Source organism: Macaca fascicularis, chromosome 7 (genome assembly GCF_037993035.2).
Source record: "Macaca fascicularis isolate 582-1 chromosome 7, T2T-MFA8v1.1".
Taxonomy (NCBI): Eukaryota; Metazoa; Chordata; class Mammalia; order Primates; family Cercopithecidae; genus Macaca; species Macaca fascicularis.
This window is the reverse complement of record NC_088381.1, coordinates 167,470,984-167,497,131: the sequence shown is the minus strand read 5'-3', so window position 1 is coordinate 167,497,131 and position 26,148 is coordinate 167,470,984. Positions and strand designations below refer to the sequence as shown.

The window sequence follows — 26,148 nt, the reverse complement described above, 5'->3', positions numbered from 1 at the left end:
AGCTGCTTATATACCAAGCCAAGGTCATGCCTTTCTAGGACAGGAGTTTATCTGCATGCTCTGAATGTCAGTTATATTGTAAAGGAAATTGGTTTCATTATGGTGGTCCTAATGTTCTTCTCTTGTAAATGACTGATTACTCTGATCATGCCAGATTGACTCATTTAAACAGAGTCCAAGGTAGTTATCCTGAATTATTGAAACCCAAAATTGCTGAAATTAAAACTAAAACAATATATTATGAAACTGATGACAATACATAAATCTAGCCTGCTTTTTTGATACATTCTAGCCTGCTTATAAAATAATAACAATTTTTGCTGTTCTGTTTATTTCTAGTTTCTTTAATAAGATGGAGGAGTTGCAGGTATATATACCTTTTGAATAAGCTTTGATTGCTTGGTGGAGTTGACTTTTTGCAGACCAGAGAATGAGGCTTGATCATGGTTTAGAGTCCTTAAGTCAATCAGCAGATTGAGATGTTGGGGGTGGGGGTGGAGAGACAGGTGGTGTCAAAAGGCAAAGAAACGAAAGATTTACTATCTTTAAAGAAGACAGCAGTAGCTTGTCTGCCCCCCTTTTCCAATGAGGAAATGGCAGCACAAGTGGGTTGGGCAGCATGCTGCGATGACCTGGCAGGTTCCCAGCCTCACCTCTTCGAAGGGTGTGTGCTACATGCTTGGGGTGAGTTGGGGGTGGGGGGAGATTTGGTGACCATTTGGTACGGAGGACTGGTGGGCTTGATCTCTGTTGTTTGTCTTTGGATTCTTAGAATAGAGCTTTCTCAAATGGGTTTAAAGAGAGATTTGGGGAAAAAAATGAGAAGATTCTCTGACCCCTAGATGGTAGAAAAATACTCTGTTCGTAAGAGAGGAAACACAGGACAGAAGGATGTGGAAAGCTGTTTTTTGAAGCCTGTAGTCACTGCCTTCGTGTGGCAGGGGTGCCCGCATGGGCTGGAGCTTTCCGAAGAGGAATGTGGAGATCAGATTCCCCTGGGGTTGCCAGTCCGTGGTGCAGCCTCTCAGCACCTTTGGAATCACAGCTCTCCTCCGCTGTCCCCAGGAAAAACGGCAGAAGTGTATCTTACTTGCTTGGAGAAAGAAGATTTTTATTGTCCCATTCCAGCAGGTGTAGTTAAAAATAAAAATAAATTTTAAAATTTTTAAAAAGAAGAGGAATTATTTGAATGAGGCACTGAGCAAGGCACTGGGGACTCACAGGTGGTCAGAGAAGACATGGTCCCTGCCTTGCTGAGCCTGCCTGTGGGGACTGCGGGGGAAGAGATGCTAATCACATGGCCACAGCGCATGCAGTTGTGAGGGGCAGACTGCAGCCCGCGTGGAAAAGGCAGGAACAGGGCAGGAGGATCAACAGGGACCTGGAGATTGGAGAAGGTGGCCCGGAAGAAGAGGGATTTGCACGACCTTGCGTACCATCCTTTTGTGGTTTTTTGGTCACTTATCTGTCTTCACTGCTAGGCAGTACCCCCGATGATATCAGTGATGTACAGTGCCTTCCACTTCCGAGGCGCTCAGGAAATAAAATATGTGTTGAATGAATGAATTTCTAGTCTTAACCTATCTTCAACTTTTTTCTAAGTCAATAAATATTTGTTGAGTGAATAATTGACAGTCAGAAATGTTGATTGTGACTAAATTTGGTTCATATGAATTGGTTGCCCATCATAGAGTATACAAATGGTAGCTAATAAGGTTTTTAAACAGATATATCTTTTGCAGTGTTTCAACAAATTTTAATTAAATTTAACTGGATGTAGATTATAGATTCAGTGTCTTCCAGTAGGAGAAAAAGTTCTTCCATCATAAGGTAATTTTATAAATTTATTGAACAGTGTTATTTCTCCACTAATTTCATTTTCTTAATTTTTTTAAATTATAAGGTAATACAGATTTGTCATAGAAAAATTATATATAAGCAAAAGGCAGAAAATCTTAATGTGTATTGATGTATTTAAATTTTTATTTCATCATATCGAGTGAATTCAAAGAACTTTATGATGAAAAATTCCCTGAAGAGTTGGATATAATCTATGCTTAAAAATAAACGTCTTAAAAATTGATTTTTTTCCCTCAAGAGCTAAACATGTGAATCATGTTTTGATTCTGATTTATGGTCATCAAAACTTAATTTTCGATTCAAGAGATACTTTGCAATTTGTCATTCTGTTAAACTGTATTATATCCACTTAGAAAATAAAATACCAGCAGACGGGTTGATCAGCCTCCTAGAAACTCGCTGTCTTGCATGCTGTTTGTGAGCCTTCATTTGGGGGTAGAAAGGGGAAACCTCAAGGTATTTAGTGTAAAATTTTCTCCTACCTGCCATCTTTTCCATCTTTCCAATATTCAACTTTCTTCATTTTGTTTCTCTTCCCCCATTTCTCCTCACTCTGCTTCCTTCTGGGGATGTCCCTCTTCTTACTCTCTCTCTGGTCCCATTCCCTCTCTGATTGGTGCAGTATTGCTTTGAAAAGGAAGGGGGTCTCAATAGGCCCGTAGGATGAGCCGATGGAGCTGTCTTTTGCACCTCCTCTTTCTCCTTAATTTTTACAAAGCACGTGTATTTGCCAAGGCCATGGATCCACAGCGGGCCTAGAAAGGATGCCACAGGCTGTCCTGCTTAGGAATTTGTCAGACCAGAGATCTCTTGGTTATGTGAGATAGGGTCACGTTTCTGAAACTTACAAAATTGCATCCACCCCAAAAGGCCAAATGTGAGAGTTTGTGACTGATCTCATTCTTGCAGAAGGAAGGAAAATGAAACCATTCCTGTAGTTAGGTATGTCTGTTCCTGGCTAATTAGCCCCTGACTATCTCTTTTAATATATTCTTAAGGAGTAAAGCAAAACACGATCCTGCTGGATTTTAGTCAGAAAAATTTAATTGCATGGTGTTACGGTTTTTTATCAGAACAAGCTAGGTACAACTTCTAAATTATATTTTGTCATTTCTGATACTATAGTCATCCAACAGGGCAGAGTCACTGAACTCTTCCATAAACATATTTTGAAATTAATAATTATGCATTATGGCAGGATGTAAATTCTTTAACATACAGTATTTAGAAGAGTCATTTCTATGAGCAACTTTCCTTTTTGTATAGTTAAATGCCTCATTGAAGGTGATTAATATATTCAACCTGTTTTTCTTTAAAAATCAGTCTAGGTAGAGAAGAATATTCTTTAGGAAAGTGAATATCTGATTTTAAGAAATGTTTGTGTCCTAGAGGCCACTTGTGTGTTCTAATATATATATTTTTTTCTTTGGAGCATTTTGAATCTATCTTTAGGTTAAATATGGTCTTTTGAGAATTGTTTTAGGAACTTCCTCTCCATATATTTATGGAAATACTTACCTTTATTTTATTTTAAAAATGCTTATTGTTAAATGTTTAAAAAACACGAAAAACAAAAAAGGCTTAACTCAAATGTATTTTGTTCCTGTGCAGAGCTGTTAATGTTTCAAAGCTGTTTCATGTACTAGATGTTTCTGAATTAGGGATTCACATAATAATGAATTCTGCTTATTTTGGTTCTCCACAAAGGTTTGTTGTATGAGCTTAAAATAAGCCTGCTGCTGATTTGTGTAACACATATTAACTGTTTGTTTAGTTTAAGTGCATGTCTGTATCTCTCATTTCTGATCACCCTGGAACATTTGCATGCCACGCAGCAGCCATCTTCTTTTATACTTTATTAAATATCTGTCAATTATAAATATCAAGGTTTTACATTAATGTCAAGATAGTACATCAAAAATTCATGGAATATGTGACTTTTTCCAAGGGTATTTAATACTTAATGCATTTGTGTCATTTTTCTTTCCAGAGATATTGACAGGTTTTATTAAGTGTTTGTTAGGGAGATTTCATTTTTATCAAGGGACTATAAAGAGAAGCTGCATGCTAAATCAATTTTTTAAAGCCAGAATATTGTTCATTTTTTCATCTTCAAACACTTGTAATCCATAGGTTTTATTTAAATTTCTTCTTGGTTTATTTTTGTTTTATGTGAGTGATAGTTCAAGACAGAACTTTAATAAGGATCAAATATGCTGACTGTAGTGGTTTTTAATTTCCTTAAGCATAGCTACCAGACCCATGCAATATGGTAAATTCTTCAAAATGTCATACTTACATATTTAGCAATATTGCTCTTTTTTATTGAAGCCAAACAAACAATTTTAGATATTAATCTTTCCCAAACATAGTGATTATTTTGTACTCGGTACAATATTACTGTGTCTCACATGGAATGCCTCCTTTTGCTGGAAGAGGGAAGGGGAAGAGTGCGTCCCTGGGTTGCCTGGCTCTGTAGTGCTTCAGGCCTGATTATGAGCCACGGCAATGGTTCATTTCTCCATCTTCATGTGTTTATTGTGCTCAAGAAAGTAAAAATATTAATCACTTAAAAAATCTGGAGAAAATCCATGGCTAGTTTATCTGCCTGTATTTATTGGGAGGTGTGGGCTGAGAGGAGGTACCGCTTCAGGAGACCCCGTCGCCTGCTGCTGTTGGGCCCCCGTGCCTGACAGGCCCTCTTACTGTCCTATTTCTGACAGTGGCAGGCAGAAGCTTCTCAGGGACCCTCCTCACGCATCCCGTGTGTGTCTGTGTCTTTGGAATCTACAGTTACAATTGGTTTGGAAGCTAAAACCAATTGGCTGCAGAGAGTATGTTTTCTGTTTTAATTCTACATTTTTATTTTTAAAGTGCAAGCTAGGAATATCTTCTATTGAAAAGGCTATTGTGATCAACAAAACCTATATAAGCACCACTTTGCTTCAGTAAGTGAGGAAAGCTCAGTTATCCTCTGTATAATGTATAAGCTTAAATATTTTCATCTAAGGATATTTTAGGAACTTTCCAGTAATTTCAGATTAATAATTTTTGGAAGATGTGTTTTAACTTGGTCTTTAACAGGGAAAAAGTTTTTTTTTTTTTTTTTTTTTTTTTTTTTTTTTTTAATACAGTCATTGTCTGAGCTTAAATGAAAATTATTTGGGATGGACATTTGTTTTATCCTTGTTCACTTCTTCAGAATAAGTAAAAGCATTTATTTTCAAAATTAAATATTTTTTACATACGAATATTTTTGATATTTGAATGTCTCAAGATTCTTATAAAACTATTATTATATAATAGTTTTTAGAGGTAGCAGAGATTTTTCTTTTTAGAAACCAAATTTTACTTGGGTAAAGCTGAAGTAGTAGCTGTTTTTGATAAGCCCAGTTTTGGTTTACAGTAAGTTGCTTTAAAGGCCTTGCGCTGGGAAATACCAAGAACTCTGTGACTGTAGTCTACTCTCCCAAGATGCCAGTAGGTGGCGGTAGTGTCACAGTAGTGAGAGCTCTGTGGAGCGAAAGTTATTTCCTTTCTCCCTTAGTGTCACATTTTGCTTCAGTGTCACTGTTAAGTGCATGTGTCAGTGGCAGAATCTTTTTTTTAACCAGAATTATGTACACTGTGTACACCCTATTTCTTAAGAAGATAAGAACAACTATTTCTAACAGATTCTGCAAATATTATGTAACCATGCAGCCAAAATGATCTTCAGAATTAACTGAAGAATGCATTGACACATTTTTTTCTTGAGTCTTTTTTTTTTATTTAAATGATTTCATCCTGACTGTGAGCATGGGCTTATGTGTTGGGTAAGAAGTGTGTATGAATAGCAGGAAGAGAAACATTTTGAAGAGTTAATTTTCCGTCTCTTGACAGAGATCACCCATGTTTGGATAGTCGTGTAGGGTCCAAGGCTACTTAAAGATATTTGAGAGTTAGAAGACACTTCAAGTTATTTTTAGATTTAGCATTTCGAGATGTAGCATTCCGGTTTTGAATATTGTCATCCTTTCTGCTGTTTCATAAGTCAAACTTCTTAGTGGGGGTTTCAAATTTTTAGACATAGAGATTTAGCAATGGAACTTACTAACTTCCTACAGTTTAATTCTACAGTTTAAATGAATTAAAATTTGTAAAAATAACAAAAACGACACTTTCCCATTTCCTAGAGTATGAAAACAGGCAGGATGTGCAAAGTTCCCAGTTGATCGGGTAATGCGAAGTTTCATTTTATTGTAAGTGAAAGGAAATTTTAGCAATGGAATTCCTTTTCTTTACACTTTTGAAGTTTTTTTGTGGTATTTCTTGTGATCAAGTTAGTTTTTTGGGGAAGGGTAGTTCTTATATACCAATTTGTACTTTAGTAAGGAAAGACCTGAACACTGATGTGGTTAAGTTTAATAATTAAATTGAAAACATTTTTAGGACTCTTAGAACATAACCTTGCATTTCATCTGTTACAAAGAAAAGAGATTTATAATCCTTTGGGTATATACCCAGTAATGGGATGGCTGGGTCATATGGTACATCTAGTTCTAGATCTTTGAGGAATCGCCATACTGTTTTCCATAATGGTTGAACTAGTTTACAATCCCACCAACAGTGTAAAAGTGTTCCTATTTCTCCACATCCTCTCCAGCACCTGTTGTTTCCTGACTTTTTAATGATCGCCATTCTGACTGGTGTGAGATGGTATCTCATTGTGGTTTTGATTTGCATTTCTCTGATGGCCAGTGATGATGAGCATTTTTCATGTGTCTGTTGGCTGTATGAATGTCTTCTTTTGAGAAATGTCTGTTCATATCCTTTGCCCACTTTTTGATGGGGTTGTTTGTTTTTTTCTTGTAAATTTGTTTGAGTTCTTTGTAGGTTCTGGATATTAGCCCTTTGTCAGATGAGTAGATTGCAAAAATTTTCTCCCATTCTGTAGGTTGCCTGTTCACTCTGATGGTAGTTTCTTTTGCTGTGCAGAAGCTCTTTAGTTTAATTAGATCCCATTTGTCAATTTTGGCTTTTGCTGCCGTTGCTTTTGGTGTTTTAGACATGAAGTCTTTGCCCATGCCTATGTCCTCGGGAAGGGGAACATCACACACTGGGGCCTATCATGGGGAGGGGGGAGGGGAGATGGATTGCATTGGGAGTTATACCTGATGTAAATGACGAGTTGATGGGTGCTGACGAGTTGATGGGTGCAGCACACCAACATGGCACAAGTATACATATGTAACAAACCTGCACGTTATGCACATGTACCCTAGAACTTAAAGTATAATAATAATAATAAATAAAATTAAAAAAAAAAAAAAAAAAGAAAAGGGAGTGAGAAGCTTCAATCCTGTAGGATTCTCACCTGTCTTCACCAAGTTGGTGATCCTCCCAGCCCCCTCCTGCCGTAGGGTTTCCCCATCTTCCTGTATCAGCTAGAAAATGCCCCTGGACAGTATGTTATTTTATATGTTGACTTACAATATGCCTGTATTAATTTCATTTTTATCACAGAACACATTTTAAAAATTATGTGAATAGCCGGCTGGGCGTGGTGGCTCATGCCTGTAATCTCAGCTCTTTGGAATGCCAAGGCGGGAGGATCACGAGGTCAGGAGTTCGAGAGCAGCTTGACCAATATGGTGAAACCTCGTCTTTACTAAAAACACACACACACACACACAAAATTAGCTGGGTGTGGTGGCACATGCTTATAGTTCCAGCTACTTGGGAGGCTGAGGCAGGAGAATCCATTGAACCCAGGAGGCTGAGGTTGCAGTGAGCTGAGATGGTGCCACTGCACTCCAGTCTGGGCAACAGAGCGAGACTCCATCTCAAAAAAAAAAAAAAAATTATGTGAATATATTTTTATATTTTGACATTTCTTTCAAAGGGTTAAAACTGGGCTAAAAGACTCAAGGGGGAGAGATGGGCACCTGGGAGCTAACACCCAATTGGCAGCCTTTTGTAATACATGATTTGCCTAAAATTGTGCACTGAGCACAAGCTTTTGTTTTCTAATTGATTTACGGTTTTAGCTACTTTTACCTCATCCCCTACTGTCCTGTGTAGGGTGCCAGCGAGTACATTACAGTGAGCGATGATAAATTACAGTGCACTTGTGATGCCAATGCATCAGGAGTGAAAACTGCAGGCTACATGGAGCTTCCTGCATTAACTGGTGTGGAGACCTGGCTTCAGCAGGATTTCATTTGTATCTCAGAAATAACCATTTGTTCGTTTGATCACATACTACAATCTATCAGACTGTAATTGAAACTGAAGATTAAAATTATACTGTTACAGCTTTTAATTTCTTAATTGAGACAAAGTTTTTAAGTGCTTGAAAGGCCTAAGGTGGGGGACATGGTAAAGAGAGAATATGAAATCTATATAATTTCTCTTAAAAGTGAAGTTTTAGTATTTTTACCAATATTCTCTTGTCCAGGAAAAAAGTAAAATTTAAATATGCTGATCTGTTGTCGTTATCCTGTGTGTTTGTGAAGTTTATTTTATAATCTCACAAACCTGCACTTCTGATTTTCCATGCTTGATCCGCATTTGCCGCGTATATGATTCATGTGCAAACACCAAGTTGATTCCCATCAAATGACTTAAGTCAGAGAGAAATGAAAGAGCTTCCAACTGATTAGAGTGCCTTTAATTGTTCCTTTTGTTGACATGGGATTTGAACCCTCTCAGAAGGCCTGTGTGGTACATCATGGCATGAGGTACAGAGCGGGGCCAGGACAGACCTGGCTTGGGCGGCTTCGCGTTTCTGCTTAAATCCAGTGCTCATCGCGTGGGTGTGCCTGCCTTTTGTAAAGTTGGTCCACCTTAAATTGTGTTTTGCGCGGTGTCCGTGGGTGCTAGTATCGAAATATGAAGAAGCAGATTTATGGCGGCTGCTGGGCACAACAAATTAAGTTGACAGTGATGTATGAGAGCATAACAGCGCGATGATCCCTCTGTAGCGCGGCTGGACGCCGCCTGCTTCATTTGGCTCTTGTTAGGATCTGTTAGGCAGCTAAATAATGAAATTCCGCTGACTGATTTCTGTTTTCCCTTTTTCTCTTTTCACCTCTGCTTTCTAAAACTTCTAATTCCCAGACCCATCCTCATGCCAACAAACTGCCCTTGAAGGATTCTTTCACTTATGAAGACTACAGGTTGGTGTGGGCTGTGTGTGTGCCTGTGTGTTGGGGGTGGTTTCTCAGTGAAGTGGGATCCTGGAAGGGAGGGAAAGGCTTCAGTGAGAAGTGACCTGCTGTGACCATTAAAGCGTCCGAACAGAGCTCATCTTTCAGAAGTTATCATGAGCAGCTTGGATGAGTATCGGCATTTTCATAGCCACGTAGAAATTGCCATTAACCTGTCATGGCAGGGGATTAGCTGAGGTAGCCAAATGCTACTTGAGATTAACATTAGTGTAGGGTGGTCCTATGGATTTTTCTTTTCTTATTTAAAAAAGACTCTGTTAGTGTAAAATGGGGACTTTTTTTGAACGGAGAGATTTAATTCACTGCACAGTGTAATAAAAAAGTCACGTTTTACATTTCTTACAATTCATAGAGGATTTCTGATCAGAAAGGAGTTTTATGGTTTGCTTTTCAGTGAGGCTTAAAATAGGTGCAGAGTCAGCATTTGGGCAAAAGCGGGTTGGGTTGGGGGGTGTAGGGGAGTAGGTTTTTTGAGTCATGGAGACCCAGGAAGGGGCCTGAGCCCTGCGCAAAGCCCTCTTTCCGGCTCTGCCTCTTGGGAACAGTCTCCCTTAAGCACTCAGTCCTGCATTTCCCCTGGCTCTTTTTAAAACCCTGGGTTTGTTTTTAAATGATGATGAAGACCAAACATTACCTTTGTTACTTAGGAAAAGACTTTGTACGTTTGTAAGAGGTCAAACCTAAATTTTTGGTTATGTTATTTCTTACTGCAATTGGCTTTTAAATGTTCCAACCTTAAATCACCATTTGTCTTGTTGTAGGTGGGCAGTCTCTTCTGTTATGACGAGGCAAAACCAAATTCCCACAGAGGATGGTTCCCGGGTGACCCTGGCTCTGATTCCTTTATGGGACATGTGTAACCACACCAACGGCCTGGTAACGACCTCTTCTCCTGTGTTGTGTTGAATCTGGGAGGCTGTTGTTGCTAAGCTTTGGGAGGGGGCTGTTATTCCACCTACCCATCTACTCCCCCCTGCTGCCTCCCTTCAAAAGGAACAAACAAAACCAAACCGGCCACTCCTCCCCACCACCCACAAATAGAAGCTGGTATTTTTCTTTTACTGCATTGACTAATACGGAAAACTGGGAGCTTGAATCTTATACCATTTTCAAAAGCCACAGTGAACTACATGTATTTGCTAAGCCATAATTCCAGCCTCAGCATTCATTTTCTTATCTTATTGTACCACAGACTAAACCAAAGTTTCTTTTTACTTATTCTCTTTAAAATGCTCATTTATTGGGGGAAAAAATCGTATTTCTCATTTTTCCTTTTGTGTCTTCTTTGCTGACTGTCTGTTTCCAGTTCTGTACTTTTGATTCTTTCTCGTCCCCGTCCCTTCCCCTGACCATGTTTATGAACCTGTTTTTGTTACAGGGCCTGTGGGGTGGGAGGAGGGGCTGGTGCCTTCGGCTCCTTGCCCTTGAATGCAGGAGTCAGCTGGCATCATCACACCTGGGAAGCCTGGGGAGGAGGAAATTGTATTATTATGGTTTCCCACAGCTGGGAAGAGGGGGAGGCTGGCTGTTTCTCCACATTCTTCGGATTCCAGGCAGCAGCATGGGTGAAGCGCTCTGTGCTCTGTGAGAGAGTTGTCTGATGAAGATGTCCTGATATTAGTAGGCAGAAATATGATACATTTCGGATCATTTTGAAATATCATACTTTATACTAGTATACTGGTTTGATTAGGTTTTATATTCATCTTTTCTCTGTCAGCTTTCCTTGTGATTAGCAGTATTATAAATAGAATAAAGAAATGCCGTGAATGATTATTTCACATTGAATTCCCCAGAATGGCCAGAACACACGTAGTGTGCGCCAGACACTGAAGGCAGAATATCCTAGTGCTAATTTGGGAAGGTCTAGCAACAAGTATGTTCTTGAATCTTAAAAGTATTTAAATTGTGGCAAGAAAGAATAGTTCCACTTTTGTAATTACATTTTTGCCTTTAGATATGCTTAATTTAATTAGTAATAAATACTAAGACATAATAGCGTGTTTTATAACTTATTTTCATTGAATATACTTTTACATTTTTTGTTTTCTTTTTCCTCAGAGGTATTTTTAATTGATCATAAGCTTGAAATTAAAAAAATCTTCAAATAGCTTTTAATACCTGACTGTAGTATTTTTCTTTTTCTTTTTTTGAATTGGATCATTTTTTCTCAAACTCAATTATTAGAGTTCTTTTTAATAAAATTAAAGCAATAATGCTTGGTTTTACTCTAAACAAAAAGAATTAACACAGGAGCCTCTGTAGTAAGGTGAGCAGTGCCCTACCCCCAGCCTCATGGCCCACCTGGTGGCACTGAGACCACCACCAGGCCACCGTGGTCCCTAGCAAAGCTTCCATCCATTGGCACCTCACACACTCGTCTGCACATTTGATTTTTATTTGGCTTCCATGTAAATGGGATAAAACAATTCCTTTCCCCCTACCAAATGTTAAAAAAAAAGAAAAAAAAAGGTTTATCTAAAAGTAATAAATTAATGACAACCAATGCTGTATTTTCCCTAATACGACTTACGTACTTTTTAACCTGCCACAGTCCTGGCAGAAACAGTGCTAACCTGTAGAAGGTTTATTCAGGATGCTGGCACTTTGTCTTACAGTGGTTATGTTCCTGACATTCTGCACTCTGCACTCTTGTTGAACTGTTTCCCATTGTAATTTTAAGACTTCATGGGAAATTTTCTGGGGTAGAATTTGAGAAATTCTATTTTAACGCTACAGAGTTGTATATGATACGTGTTACAGTTAATGTCTTTTTAAAAATAAAGTCTTGAAATCAAGGCTCGCCTTTTAAGACAAGAGATTTTCTTTTTTGTGTGCGTCTATCCTGACGATCATCTTCTTATTGTCAGTCTACCCTGACTATCACTCAGGGAGTAGGTAGAATTTGTAACCCAGCAACGCTGTCTGCTTCTAACAATATCCCAAAAACCTGATTATGGTAGTAGAAACAGAAGAATCAAGTCAGTAACAGTAATTCCAAACCAGTGACAGCAAGGAAATGCTAAAGAAAGTAAGGGGCTGGATGAACACCTAGGCTAGAGATTCTGGTGAATATGAACTAATTTCCTAGCCACTCAGAGAAATAAATGTAGAAAGGGTTATAAGGTATGGTACTAAGCTGGAAGAAACAACGTATCTTTGTATCTTGCATGATTTGTTCAAACTTAATGTAAGCAGCAGGTTTCCTTTGTTGAGCGTTTTTCGGTTGATATGAGAAGGACACTTCTAAGTGACTGATAGACGGTGGTATTAGTTCCCTTACAGAGAGCATGTTGGAATAATCAGTGCTTGCATTTGGATCTGCGACTCTACCAGGCGGGATGAAAGGGCAGCTGGAAATCCAAGCACAACGGAGGGAAGTTCTTTTTCAAGGTCCTTCTGTTTGTATATTGAAAAGAAAATCTAAAACATTTAGATTTAGATGAGTCTGACAGTCTCAAAAGTCCATTTTTACAATAGCAGACAAGTCTCTCCGAACAGCCTGTCCCCCCACACCCTCCGTGCACACAGGTCTGACTCACCTCTGGTTCCCCGCTGTTCCTCAGACACCAGCAGATTCCTTCGCTCTTGCTGTCACTTCTGCCTAAAACCCCCCATTCCTTAGGCACTTATGGGACTCGCTCGTAGACCTCCTGTAGCGGGGCTGCCCTGAGCACCCTGTGTAGAATGACTGCGCCTCCAGCCCACCCACCCGGCTGCCCTGTCCTGTTGCGTTTCCCTCTGTTGTCCAGATCCTCTGTTTCTGCCTTTTAAACAAACTATTGTTGGTTCACCCCCTGCCTCCCATTAGAATGGAAGAGCCATGAACGCAGGTGATTTTGGGGGAGGGTCTGTTTTGTTCGTTGCTATATCCCTGTGCCTGGTATTTTTTTAATGAATTCATGAGTGGTGAATAAATGAGTGTGAAAACCCCACGCCTAGGCAAAAAGATCAGAAATAAACCAAAATGTTAACGTGATTGTGATCTGTTTTTTCTTTGTGTTTTAAAAATATTTTCCAAATTTTATTTGATGACCCTGTATTACTTTTTCCCCCTTCCACCATGAAATCAATATAATACATATTTGTTGAAGAAAATTTGAAAAACACAGAAAAGAAAATGTAAATGATCTACAGATCTTCCCTCTGTTCCCATCTTAGGAATGTATGTGTGTGTATATCATGCTCCTCCTCCTATGTTACTTTTAATATGTAAAATAGAACACAGCTGTGCACCAAGTGTGCCGTCGAGTTACCAAACCAGCCACAGATGTGAGTGGTGTGCGCCGCAGGCAGGAGGTGGCTTTCAGGGAGTAGGGCTCCGTGGAGCTGCTGGAGGCTTCCACTCCCTGCTGGGTTCCTCCTCCAGCATTGCCAACAAACTCCGGCTGCCACCCGCTCACCTACCCTGGGCACACTTGAGGCTCCTGTGGGGCTATTCTCAGTTCCACGTGCTTTTATATATACGTATAATAAATTTTTTTTCTCCCTATGTCTCTTTCCCACTAGATGTCCCTATGGGTAGGGACTGAGATTTTTCATGCCATTTTCCAGTTGCCTAGGTTAGGGCCTGGCATAGGATGACACTCAATATTTGTAGAAGGGAAGTTAGCTGGCAGTGTGGGAGGCAGGAAGCGGCACGTGGAGCTGGGCAAGAAGGAGGTGGAAGGACCCTGTCCTTGCTTGACGTCAGGAGGCTGCCCCTGCACCAGCCCTGGCCCTCCCAAACCCTCCCTTCCTAGTCTGGGCTTCAAGTCAGACCTGGTCAGTGGCTGCAGATTTCTGGGCGTAGGTGGTAAGTTCCTGGGGCTCCTGCCAGAAGGCCCTTGCTGAGCAGTGGGGTCCTAACAGCCTTGGAAGACCCCTCTGCAGGCCTGCCCTGGGAGGGCTCTGCTCTGAGAGAGTCCTCCAGAAACCTGGCTTCACGCAAAGGAAAGGTGAGGCCTGTGCTTCTGCCTGCAGTTCTTTGCATTGAGACACACTTTTGATACCATCCTAGAGGAAGTGTTTGGCAGTGCCACACAAAGAAGTTAGACACTCAGCCTCCAAACGTTCTGACCCCTGCTGAGAAAGGGCTACAGACTGGGGCAGGATCCAGCCTGTTTGCCTGTCAGGGTTGCTGTGGACATGTTAAGCCATATCTTGGAGCTTGATGTCTGCCGAGAGTGGGAAATAATCTGTAAAATACCCTTAAACACCCATAATCCTTTCTCCACAATCTCCCTCAATTTTCTCTTCCTTCCTCTAACTTTCCTCCTGTTTGTGCTGCTGGCAGGTCCCTGTGTACCTGTACCGCCAGCACCCTGGAGTGCCTGGATTTCCTCCTGGGAGTTTCCCATATGGGCAGTTTCTCATTCCACTTTGTTGTCAAGGTGATGTTTTGGGGTCAGAAAAGTACATCCAGTGTTGGGCAGGAACTTCCTGGAGTTGATTTGAATACAATTGAAGTGTTTAAAATGTTCTGCGAGTGAAATGTTCTAGAATACTTGGCTTCATTTATTTCTCATTGCTGCCTATTTCTCATTGGTCTTTGCAGATCAGAACCTTGAAGGACTCTTAGACATATGGTTAATAAACCATATTTATTCTTGGGATATTGAGTTTAAAGATTCGTGTTATATGGCCTTCCATCCCAAAATGCCATTCCCTAGACTCAAAAGTCATCTTTTGAATCCAAGCTGTTGATGCCTTATTAGCAAGGAGCGCTTGTGGCTGCTGTGAGTCTTTGATTCTCCAGGATAAAATGAGTAGGTCAGGCCGGGCGCAGTGGCTCAAGCCTGTAATCCCAGCACTTTGGGAGGCCGAGACCATCCTGGCTAACACGGTGAAACCCCGTCTCTACTAAAAAAAAATACAGAAAACTAGCCAGGCGAGGTGGCGGGCACCTGTAGTCCCAGCTACTCGGAGGCTGAGGCAGGAGAATGGTGGGAGGCGGAGCTTGCAGTGAGCTGAGATCTGGCCACTGCACTCCAGCCTGGGCGACAGAGCGAGACTCTGTCTCAAAAAAAAAAAAAAAAAAAAAAGCATTCTAAAAAAAAAAAAAAAAAAGAGTAGATCAAAAAGTAATCAGTGACCATCAAGAGACAATCTAAGAGATTGGGCGCTGCTCTAAAAGACAGGACTCTGAGAAGGAGCTTTTAATAGAAGCTGGGGACCCTTTCCATTCCCCTGGGGGTTCATGCATCACGTGAATATTCCCAAAGGCCACTTCAGGTTTTAGGTTCTGCGTGCTGAGCACTCAGGACACAGAGATCAACAAGGGGCTCTGGCTTTCAAGTCTGACTGACGGGGAGACAGGTGCACAGATGACGTGACTTGGGCTGGAGGGTGTAAGGACTGGGCTGTGGGAGTGCGCAGGAAGGTGGGGTGAGGAGGGGTTCCCCGAGAAGCCAGGCCACAACAGGAGTAGAAGGAACTGTCAGGCCGGAGGGAACTGGGGCGGCAGGTGGGTGGCAGTTCCTGAAGCTGGAGGGAAGCATGAGCTGCCTCCGTATTTGGCCGTGCTCAGGAACTTGGGGTTTATTCCAAAGGCAGAGCGGAATCATAGGAAGATATTGAACAGGAGAGTGACATCGTACAATTAGCAACTCCGGAAGGACAGTATTGGATTTTGAGACTAGGTCCCAAAAGTTGGAAGGTTTTTGCAAAAAACAAGCTAGGCGAGAAGGAATAAGGACTGTAGCCACGCAGAGGAATGAGGAAGAAAGTCATCCAAATGGTAGTATTTACTAGATGAAATGCTGACCAGGTGAGATGTGAGGGTTTCCTTGTAACTTGTGTCCAGAGGCCATGACATTGGCTGACCTTCACTAAGATAGGAGAGCTTAGAAGGAGACGCAGTTTTGCGGTATAGTGAGAGGGTTTTCTATATTTATTTCTAATGGACCTAGAAACTCTCACATTATATTTCTCAGCGGAAATAGAGGGAATAAGAAACAACAAAGTTATTTTATTTTGCCTTTGCATGCTTGAAAGTTTTAATTTCTTTAATTCAGATCATATATCCATAATTCAGAAATAGAGCTTTTGTTTTCCCTGATTCTTTATCCAATGGAAAACCCACTTTGGTTTCTTAATGGCCAAACATTACATAAAGATAATACTTGCAAACAAATGAGGGTAGTGCAGGTCATCAGTGAACTGAAAGGAGGCTTAGGTGCGCCTGTGGGAGGCGTGGCCTGTGGGCTTACTGCCCTCACTGCTGCCAGGGAGGCCCAGAGGCGATTGTGTTTTGTTGAGTCCAGCAAGTGATACTCTGTACAGTCTCTTTATCCAACCGTACTTCCTTTATTTCAGGTGTGTAATTTTGCATAATCATCTCTGATGTAACTAGAGTTAACCTCAGTGCTCAAGCAGTTCTTTGCCCCATTTTCCAAAGCACTCAGATGCACCCTTTTAGGTACCTTTGGATCCCCTTTCTCCTCTGATTGCCAGAAACAAGTTCATGATTAAGTGAAATGTGCATGTGTTTGCCAGAAACCAGTTCATGATTAAGTGAAATGTGCACGTGTTTGCCTCACCATCATTTCCTTCCTTCTCCCGGGGCTAGATCACTACCGGTTACAACCTAGAAGATGACCGCTGTGAGTGTGTGGCTCTGCAGGATTTCCGGGCTGGAGAGCAGGTGGGTCTCGTGGCATCTCACAAAATGTGAACCAGCCATTGGGCACTAAGTTAACTGTGTTGGTAGTCTTAAAAAGGAACTTAGGAAAAAAAAATGTGGAATTCAAATTGAGGATTGTTTTTCTGGAACGCATCTTGAGACCTGAACCCATAGTACACATGTTCACTTGTGCTTCACTCACTTGTTGTGCTTTGCATTGTGCTTTGGGTCCACAGAGAAAAGTATTTAAACACAGTTATTGGCACAATTGGCCTAATATTTGTAAATATTTATAACACTGTTAAAATAAAGTGTGTTATGACACTAAAACAATTTTTAAAATTTCATAAACTGTGTTGCCTTTATTTTTTCTACTGATTAGAACCTTCTTTATAAGAGTATTTAAGGGGCAAAAGCAAGGGAATCTGTTGTCTTACACTTTCACTTTAATCTCAGATTTTTTAATCTAGTAGTTTGGGTGGGAGGAGGGGTAAGCCTTTGGGTGAGTTTGAAAATATGTGTCTATAAATTCCCACATTCTATCAGTCTGCACCCAAGCAGACAGTACAGACATGGAACTCACATCCGTAATTGACATTCCAGTTGAGACAAAATGAAAAATATTTGTCTAGCAAAGTACTGATCTGTTCCTTCTTTAGAAAAGTTTATAAACCCACCTGCTAGGTGCAGGATTAATTGCCACAGGATCTAGAAATAAGTTTCTGACAGATACTGCTTTACAGTTCCAGAAAAGACCCTGCTGTATTAAAAGGATGGGAAGAACTTGGTGAATTTTAAAATGCAGTCTTCTAGAAATAGCCTTGCTGTCCTTTGAAAGAAGAGGATTATAATAGAGGCCTGGTGACCCCAGGCACCTGGGGTCCTTTGAGTAGTAGTAAGGCCTTTGGTGGTGCTTTCTCCTGGTCTTGCCTCTCCACGCGGTGGTGGAAGTGGGTGCTTGGTCTCAGACGGTTTGGGAAGTTGGGAAAATTGCACGGCGTCACCCTTGCAACCTGTGCCAAACAGGTGTATCAATACTTTCAGCTATTTCGTGTCATTAATGTAAAGTAGCATTAAATATATGAGCACTAAGCCTTTGCCCTGCCCTGTGTTAAGAATACACGCCAAGTTTGTCTCATGCCCTTTTCTTTTTTCTTTACTGCATCTCAGATTTACATTTTTTATGGCACTCGATCCAATGCAGAGTTTGTGATCCACAGTGGTTTTTTCTTTGACAATAACTCCCACGACAGAGTGAAAATAAAGCTTGGAGTGAGTAAAAGTGACAGACTCTACGCCATGAAGGCCGAGGTCTTGGCTCGTGCCGGCATCCCCACGTACGTAGAAAAACATCGGTTAGCCCTTTCCTGCAGTGCTTGAACTATTTCCAGTTGCATAGTGTTTAATTGGTGTGTTAATAAAACTTCTCTCCAGTAGTTTGTCTTAATCCGTTTATCCCTGTGGCACAGCAAATTTAAGCCATGGCGACGCTCGGTGACTTACCAGCGTTTTCAGATAAACATAATTGTGTTGTTGGGCGCATTCACAGTCAGTTCTGAGGGATATGGCCTGAAATCCTCATTAAGTTAAATAAGTACTTTAGTATCATTCATGTCTTTCACCTTGAAAAGGTTAATGGCCTGGATCAATTTGTTTCATTTAATTCTTTGCTACCATTAGTTTCTGTAATGAAGTCATGATCCTCAGTGATTTCAAGAATTTCTAGTTAAATTCCTTAAGATTTTCTTGCATTTGAGGCATAAAATGATAAAGAAGACAGGAATTATGATTCATTAGTTCTCCAGGGAATGGAGGAACCATTCTTAATGAAAATGGATTATCCAGACCTTTTTTTATTGAACTTGTCAATATTTGATTAATGATTTAAAGTGTGAACTCAACATAAATTATTGTTAACACTTTTAAAAAACCATGTGTACGTTTAATGTTTTGAATGTGTTGTGTGCAACCTGAGATTACAGCTGTCAGGCTCTCGGAAAAGCTGGCGAGGATGGACTCCAATTCTGGATGTCCACCTCCATCCGCCCCAGCCTGTGGCCTTTTGCAAGGGCTGAAAATCATGCTCACAGTTCAGATGAGGAGCTGGAATCTTCCAGCTCGGCTCTCCTTGAGGACAACCACACGTGCTGTAGACTGTAGGGATCTCACTTTGGAGCAGGTGGGTAACCGCAGCAGGGTGACTGATGCTGCTTTCTGCTTTTGTCAGTTCCAGCGTTTTTGCGTTGCATTTTACGGAGCCGCCCATCTCTGCTCAGCTTTTGGCTTTTCTCCGAGTATTCTGCATGACTGAAGGTACGTCATTTCAGGAAAAAAGAGATGTTGACTTTTTTATTTTTAAATCATGGAAGTGTAAAGCATAGGGGTTCGGATTATAGGTAAAGTGGATTAAAACTACAATACTTTTGGGAAGAGGCAAGATGGCAATACTGGAGAAAGAAGAAATTGATTAATTTTACCCTAGAAATGTTTTATTAAATCCTCAATGTGTTGTCAATATTAATTTGTAATACGCAAATAATTCTCAACTGCATTTGAAGAAAACTTAAAGCATCTTGGATCAGGTAAATATATCAAAATTCTACAATTGTAGCCTGACAGAGCCTCATTTCACTCACAGGGCACTAGTCTTTTTCACTTACATAGAGCAGTTCAGGATCAGTTGATCCTGTGATGTTGTGTAGTCAGCTGTGGCATACGTGGACCGTAGGACTTTATTTGTTAACCTACTCTGCATTCTAAATCTGAAATTGCCAGCAAGCATTTTAATGCCAAGCATCCTGTTAGAGTAAATAACATTGCAAACAGAATCTGTGTAGAACACAAAATGTTCCTGGCTACAGCCTCTTATTTCAGGCCCAGAAAGAGTTAAGTATATGTATTGAGCATCTACTTTTGCATTTGCTTAAAACAAGTCATTTGGGGTTTCTTATACTGACATTTGACCTCTCATGGTTGTGTTTTTATTTTTCATACTAAGATGTATCTTACAAATTTCCTGGTCCTGAGGTTTCATTTTTAAGTGTGTGTGTGTGCGTGTGTGTGTGTTGCTGTTGTAAACTGCCTTAAATCCTGTGCAGAACAGACTGAGTAGGAATGAGTAAATGAGTGTTTGACTGAGTGAACAGACAAAAAAGTGTTCTGGATGGAAGCTGCCCAAGCACTTCCTTGGTCGGAGGAAGCAGTCGTGGCCCATGCAGGGGAAGCTGCTGTGCTCAGCGGTCACTGGCTTTGGTTTTAATGTCTGGATCCAGGGAGCAGTGCTGCACAAGTCGAGGGCTTGACGTCATGCTGGAGGCAGAAAAAACCTAGTTCCAAAACAGAGAGAGGCAGTTCACACACCAACTGCAGAACCCAAACTGAGATACAGTCATTGTTCCTTACAAGCAACCCTATCGCCTAGATTTACAGTTATTCAAGTGGGAGTTTTGGTGCTTTTTGTACTTTGGTAATGGTTCATCAATTCAATTTAATGAACACGAGTTAAGGAGTTAACTGTGAGCTTTTCTTGCTTATATGTGGATACAAAATTAAATGTTGCAGTTCATATACTCAAGGAATTTATAATTAAGAGAGGTGATGGTGATGATATTCCTAGAATTTGTGAAGCATTCACTGTGTGCCAGGTATGATGCTAAATGTGGTACATGCTTAATTTTAATCCCATCAGCCTTGATTGATAAGTGTTCCCATTTTACTGATGTAGAGATTCCACTTCAAAGAGGATAAGTATTAGCTGGGCGTGGTAGCACAAGCCTCTAGTCCCAGCTACTCGGGAGGCTGAGGTAGGAGGATTGTTTGAGCCTGGGAGGTAAAGGCTGAGTAAGACCCGGCTGGGGGGAAAAAAAAAGAGAATAAAGTTGGCTGGATGCTGTGGCTCATGGCTGTAATCCCAGCACTTTGGGAAGTGGGAGGATTGATTGAGCCTGGAAGCTTGAGGCTACAGTGAGCCGTGATCTTGCCACTGCACCCCAGCCTGGGCAACAGAGCAAGACCCTGTCTAAAAACAAACAAACAAAAAACCCAGAGGATAAGTAACTTGGGCAAGGTTGCTCAGTAAGCAAGTAATGACCCTGACTTAGAACCCAGCTCTGTTAACTCCAGAGCCCATGCGCAGGACATCCCACGTTGCTCCTACTGGTTCAAGAATAACATAGTACATGGAAAAAAGTGTTAGTACTCTAGGGGTCTGGAGGAAAGACATTTGAGTTAAACCCTGGAGCTCAGTGATGGTTCGGACATGGTAGAGCAGGAGGTGAGGGGTGTGGCTGAAGGCCTTTAGCAGAGGGAGGAGCTTGAGCAGGAGCCAGGGAGAGGGTGGAGGGCACTGGGCTCTTTTCTCTCTGGAGTGAGCATACACCATGGTGGCCAGAATGAGGGGCAGGGATAATTTGCAGGCCCTGTGTGCTGGAGGCAAGCTCAGGAGGGTTCTTGCTGCAGGAGCTCCCAGTCAGCTCCTGCTCTCCAGGCAGGCCACATGCTACATTGTCTTACTCCCCCTTTTGTAGGCTTTATTTCTCCAGGAATGTGAAATGAGTCCAGTTTCACTTTTAAAAAAGGAGCGGAGAGAAAGCTCTGCCGCACACACACCTGCAGCTTCCATCGTTGCAGAGTGCAGCTTGGGCAGATTGAGAGAGGAGATGAGGGAAGGAAACAGTAACCTTCCTATTGGGGGCCTTTGAAAAGAACTTTCAACCACTAAGAAAGCTTAAAAAAAGCCAGAACTTCCGTGTTGTATACAAAGAATATAAAATGAAGACTCAAAACTAAAAATCCTGAATTTCATCATGATCTTTACTAACAAATACAAGTTAATAAACTTCTTTTTTGAACATTAGATAGCCTGTTTTCTTAAAACTGCTGGAATCCTTTTAGGTCTGTTGATTCTCTTTAGTTTCTCTCTAGTCATAGACAATTTGTCATGTCAAGACAATTGCTGGATCTTTGAATTACTCTAACTAATACTAATAAAAGTTTGGTTTGCTGGCAGCAGTTCTTCAGTTTGAATTGTAAATAGTGACAGCTGTGAGGCATTTTGCTCTGAAAGAGACACTGTCTCCTAATCGCATAAGAAGCATGGGTCTGTTTCTTGAGCATGAATAGGATCGGCTTGTTTTGGTTTTGGAGATAATGTGCCGGGAGATAAAATGCTAAGAGCAGTTGCTGAATTCTTTCCTCTTCTTAAATATATTTGGAGATAATTGAGATGTTCACTTGTGTGTATTTGTAATTCCTATGTAAATTCCTGACAAGTAAGAGAGATGGGCATATTTTTCATTAACTAAGATTTTTTTTTTTTTTTTTTTTTTTTTGAGACAGGGTCTCGCTCGGTTTCCCAGGCTGGAGTGCAGTGCTCACTGCAGTCACCACCTCCTGGGTTGGAGGCATCCACCACCTCAGCCTCTTGAGTAGCTGGGACTACAGGTGTGCACCACCACACCTGCCTCATTTTTGTATTTTTTGTAGAGATGGGATTTCGCCACATTGCCCAGGTTGGTCTCAAACGCCTGGGCTCAAGTGATCCACCTACCTTGGCTTCCCGAAGTGCTGGGATTACAGGCGTGAGCCACCGCGCCCAGCCCGTTAACCCAGATTTTCATAGTGCTCCTGATGGTAGCACTGTTTGATTGAGGCTCTTGTTTCTTTCAGTTTGTGGCTTGTTACAAAAATGGCTTAAATAGCTTGGTCAGGTCACCTACGAGAATAAGTGCCAATCATATTTACAGTTATGGGCTCACAGGATTGTTGTGGCTCTAGTTCCTTTCACTGTTTACATTGTTCACCTAAATGTCCTTTTTGACTGGGTTGATGTGACTGAGCTTATGGCTAGCAAAAAGGGTATTATCAAAATAGGGAGTCCATGGCTGTCGACTGTCTTTAAAAAGTATCTTGTGAAACTGTCTAAAGGCTCTCAGTGTCCCTCATAGAAACAGTGAAAAATGGAGTGCTACCAAGGCTTGATCTGGATTCCAAATGAAGAAGGCCTGACCTGGTGTTGCTCCCCAAAATTTAGCTCTGCTCTACTTTGGGGAATCTAGGAGTGTCCTGGCCCATTGCACAGGGACAGCTTTTACTGTGGGAAAATGACATTGTTGGAAACAATGTTTTCTAAGGTGGATTACTTGTTCAAATGAGAAGGAGTGCTGTGTTTTCCTCCTAGCATTGCCATTTGTATTTCTTGTAGAAGAACTGAAAGAACACTTACTGGGAGACAGCGCTATTGATAGAATCTTCACCTTGGGGAACTCGGAATTTCCTGTTAGCTGGGACAACGAGGTCAAACTTTGGACGTTTCTTGAAGATAGAGCCTCACTTCTTTTAAAAACATACAAAACAACTATTGAGGTAATTAGACTAAATTAATGAGGATTTGAACTTTGTTGTGTTGTTAAGATGTTTAATGAGACTTGGCGCGGTGGCTCATGCCTGTAATCCCAGCACTTTGGGAGGCCGAGGAGGGCAGATCACGAGGTCAGAAATTCAAGACAGGCCTGGCCAACTTGGTGAAACCCCATCCCTACTAAAAATACAAAAATTAGCTGGGCGTGGTCTGTAATCCCAGCTACTCGGGAGGCTGAGGCAGCAGAATCGCTTGAACCCAGGAGGCGGATGTTGCAGTGAGCCGAGATCTCGCCACTGCATTGCAGCCTGGGTGACAGAGCAAGACTCGTCTCAAAAAAAAAAAGAGATGTTTAATGAGAGATTTCTTGTTAATTCTAAACTACTCTAATAGTTTAGCAAAATGATTGCATTTGAAATTTTCCATTTGTTTAACAAAAAAAATCATATTTAGGCATTGTTTATTAGAATATATATTTTTTAAAGTATTTAATACTTTTTTTATAATTTCTAATTCACATGATTTCACAAACGTTTTCATTTGTGCTTTTTAAGTTCACTATTGAGTCACTAACTTCAAATACGTCTTTCTCATTCATTCGTTCCTTCACTGTTGCCATTCACCCACATGCTGCCCTGGGGCTACATCAGTGCCCAAGATGGACAGGATGAGTTTTAAATCAGTGAAGTTCCCTGACAGATGGGGTAGCACTGTTTGATTTAGGCTCTTATTTCTGGTTTTGTAACAGTTTCATTGAGATATAATTTACATACAATAAAAAGCACACTTCTGAAGCATACATTTTGATGTGAGTGTCTGGTCATGTGACCACCTGCCCAGTCAAGTGTTAGAACCTCCTGTCACCCCAAAAAATTCCCTCATGTCCCCAGCCACAGCCGTGGTGCCCTCTGTCTCTATAGTTTTGCTGATTTAGACTTCTTGTAATTAATTTTGCTCTTTTTTGTTTTCCAGGAAGATAAATCCGTCTTGAAAAACCAGGATCTTTCTGTTCGTGCAAAAATGGCCATCAAATTGCGCTTAGGTGAGAAAGAGATTTTGGAAAAAGCAGTAAAGAGTGCAGCTGTCAACCGGGAATTCTACCGCCAGCAGATGGAGGAAAAGGCTCCGCTTCCCAAATATGAAGAGAGTAACCTTGGGCTGTTGGAGAGCAGCGTGGGGGACTCGAGGCTCCCCCTGGTCTTGAGAAACCTCGAGGAGGAGGCTGGAGTGCAGGATGCTTTGAACATCAGAGAGGCCATCAGCAAAGCACAGGCCACAGAGAACGGGCTTGTAAACGGTGAAAACTCTGTCCCTAATGGGACCAGGTCCGAAAATGAAAATCTCAATCAAGAAGAAAGTAAAAGAGCAGTTGAAGACGCCAAAGGATCTTCTTCAGACAGCACTGCTGAAGTTAAGGAGTAGCTCGAGGTGAAGCTGGATGGGGGATCCAGTGGAGCAGGAGTTGATGGACGGTCCGTTCACATCGCTGTGTTTCCTTGTTAACATTTTTCTTTCTGCAGAGAGGAAGATATGTTTTTGCTGCTTTATATAAAAATGGTTTTTTTAAGTTATTTTAAAAATCTAGCTTCCCTTTTTGATTAAGATTGCCATCTTGCTTTTAGGCAAAACAAACCAGTTAACAAACAGCCACAAGAAAGGGGGAAGAGGTGCCTGTGGGAGATTTTGCAGACCTGTTGTGAGCATAGGTATTTTCTTCCTGGGGAAGAATTCAGTTCCTGTCTCAGCTGTGCTTTTGTGGGCCTGTCATCTTGACGACCAGAATGAAAGCTTGCTCTGCCTCCTGCCAGCCAGAGCTGGTGGTGGGACTCGGGGATTCAGCGTGAAGGTGGGGAAGCTGCACAGCAGAAAACAGAACGGAAGTTGGGAAACTTTAGAGTCTGGGCAAAATGTTTGGTTTTTCTCCTTAAAAAAAAAAAAAAACACCCCATTACCAAAAGCAAAGGTAAGGTGGCAACCTTATTTTTAATAGTTTGAAATGTTGATGATAATCCTAATTATATAAATATATATATATAAACACACATCTATATATCTAGTGATTTCTAAAGATTTGTTTACTTTTGTGTTTTGTTTTACTGTACTAAGAACTTGTCCTTTCTCCTTGAATCAAAGTAGGACATGCATCATCCTCCTAATTTTAAATGTTGGCTCTGATTTTAAAGTGGTGCATTTGATTCCAGCCTTGGTAATGGAGAGTTTGCAAACACACAGCGGCCCACAGCTTCACGTGGTGGTGTGCAGTGTGAGGCAGCTCCCTGGCTTTCCTGGTTTTCACAACAAGCTAGAGATTTTCAAAGCTACACTTTTGAGTAAAAACCCTTATTAAAAGAAAAAACATGATTAATATTTTTGTCTATTCCTTTTTTTGGAGTGGGACAGGCCCTTTGAGTTTAGCTTTTACACAAACCATCTTATTGCCCAAACATTGTTTGAATCTTCTTGAGAAACCTCGTGCCCTGGGCTGTGCTAACCTGGGGGCTACTGAGGCACAGCTGTGGGGCCCAGAGGCCTGCAGGAGCCCCCCTCATCAGCCTGCCCTTCTGCGCAGGCAGCAGGAACATAAGAAAAGGAATACTTAGAATTTAGGGGAAGTGAAAGGTTGGGACCATGTCCTTGGGGTGGGAGAGGGATCTGTCTCCAGAAAGCCACCAGTTTTCAGGTTTAGTGATACCAGTTTTCCTTCACCACAAATTTTCACATTGTCTCTGATGTCCTAAGTACACTGCTGATTTTGAAAATGTGAATTATTCCCCCAGCTGTTTGATAAATGCTGCTGCAACACAGGTCATCTTAAGGATGCTCTGGGAGTTTCTCTTGGGGGAAGACGTAGTTCTGCAGATCAATTGCCTCATCCCCCCTGACAGCTGAGATAAATGTAACTCTTTGAGGCGTTGCCTGCGTTGCTCAGCAGGTTAGTTTACCTGCTGGACTGGGTGCTGGAGGCCAGCTTCATGTCTGTGTGAGACTGGGACATTTCCTGGCATTGACGCCTGTACCTTTCCTCGGTTGTTGATGTGTACCAGGAGGAAGCATGTGATCGCCACCTGTCGTATCATCCTTACACCTGAGATACCTTACCAAAAATATTAAATAGT

The 26,148-nt window shown here is 41.3% G+C and overlaps 1 protein-coding gene across 6 annotated transcripts in view; it reads left to right on the top strand.

Moving 5' to 3' along the window:
* The window catches only part of SETD3 (SET domain containing 3, actin N3(tau)-histidine methyltransferase), an 86,248-nt gene extending 60,851 nt beyond the window's left edge, over positions 1-25,397 (top strand). For 2 of the 6 annotated variants that reach the window (XM_073998171.1, XM_045396962.3), the window contains 7 exons: positions 8,962-9,020; positions 9,833-9,947; positions 16,621-16,695; positions 17,845-18,011; positions 18,902-18,987; positions 22,877-23,037; positions 24,005-25,397. In XM_073998171.1, the coding sequence (XP_073854272.1) occupies positions 8,962-9,020; positions 9,833-9,947; positions 16,621-16,695; positions 17,845-18,011; positions 18,902-18,987; positions 22,877-23,037; positions 24,005-24,454 (1,113 nt within the window). In that variant the 3' untranslated portion in view covers positions 24,455-25,397. Of the gene's footprint in view, positions 1-8,961; positions 9,021-9,832; positions 9,948-16,620; positions 16,696-17,844; positions 18,012-18,901; positions 18,988-22,852; positions 23,038-24,004 lie in introns of all 6 variants that reach the window. The other 4 variants (XM_073998170.1, XM_045396961.3, XM_073998169.1 and 1 more) reach the window with 3 other exon arrangements.
* The last annotated feature ends 751 nt before the right edge of the window (positions 25,398-26,148 follow it).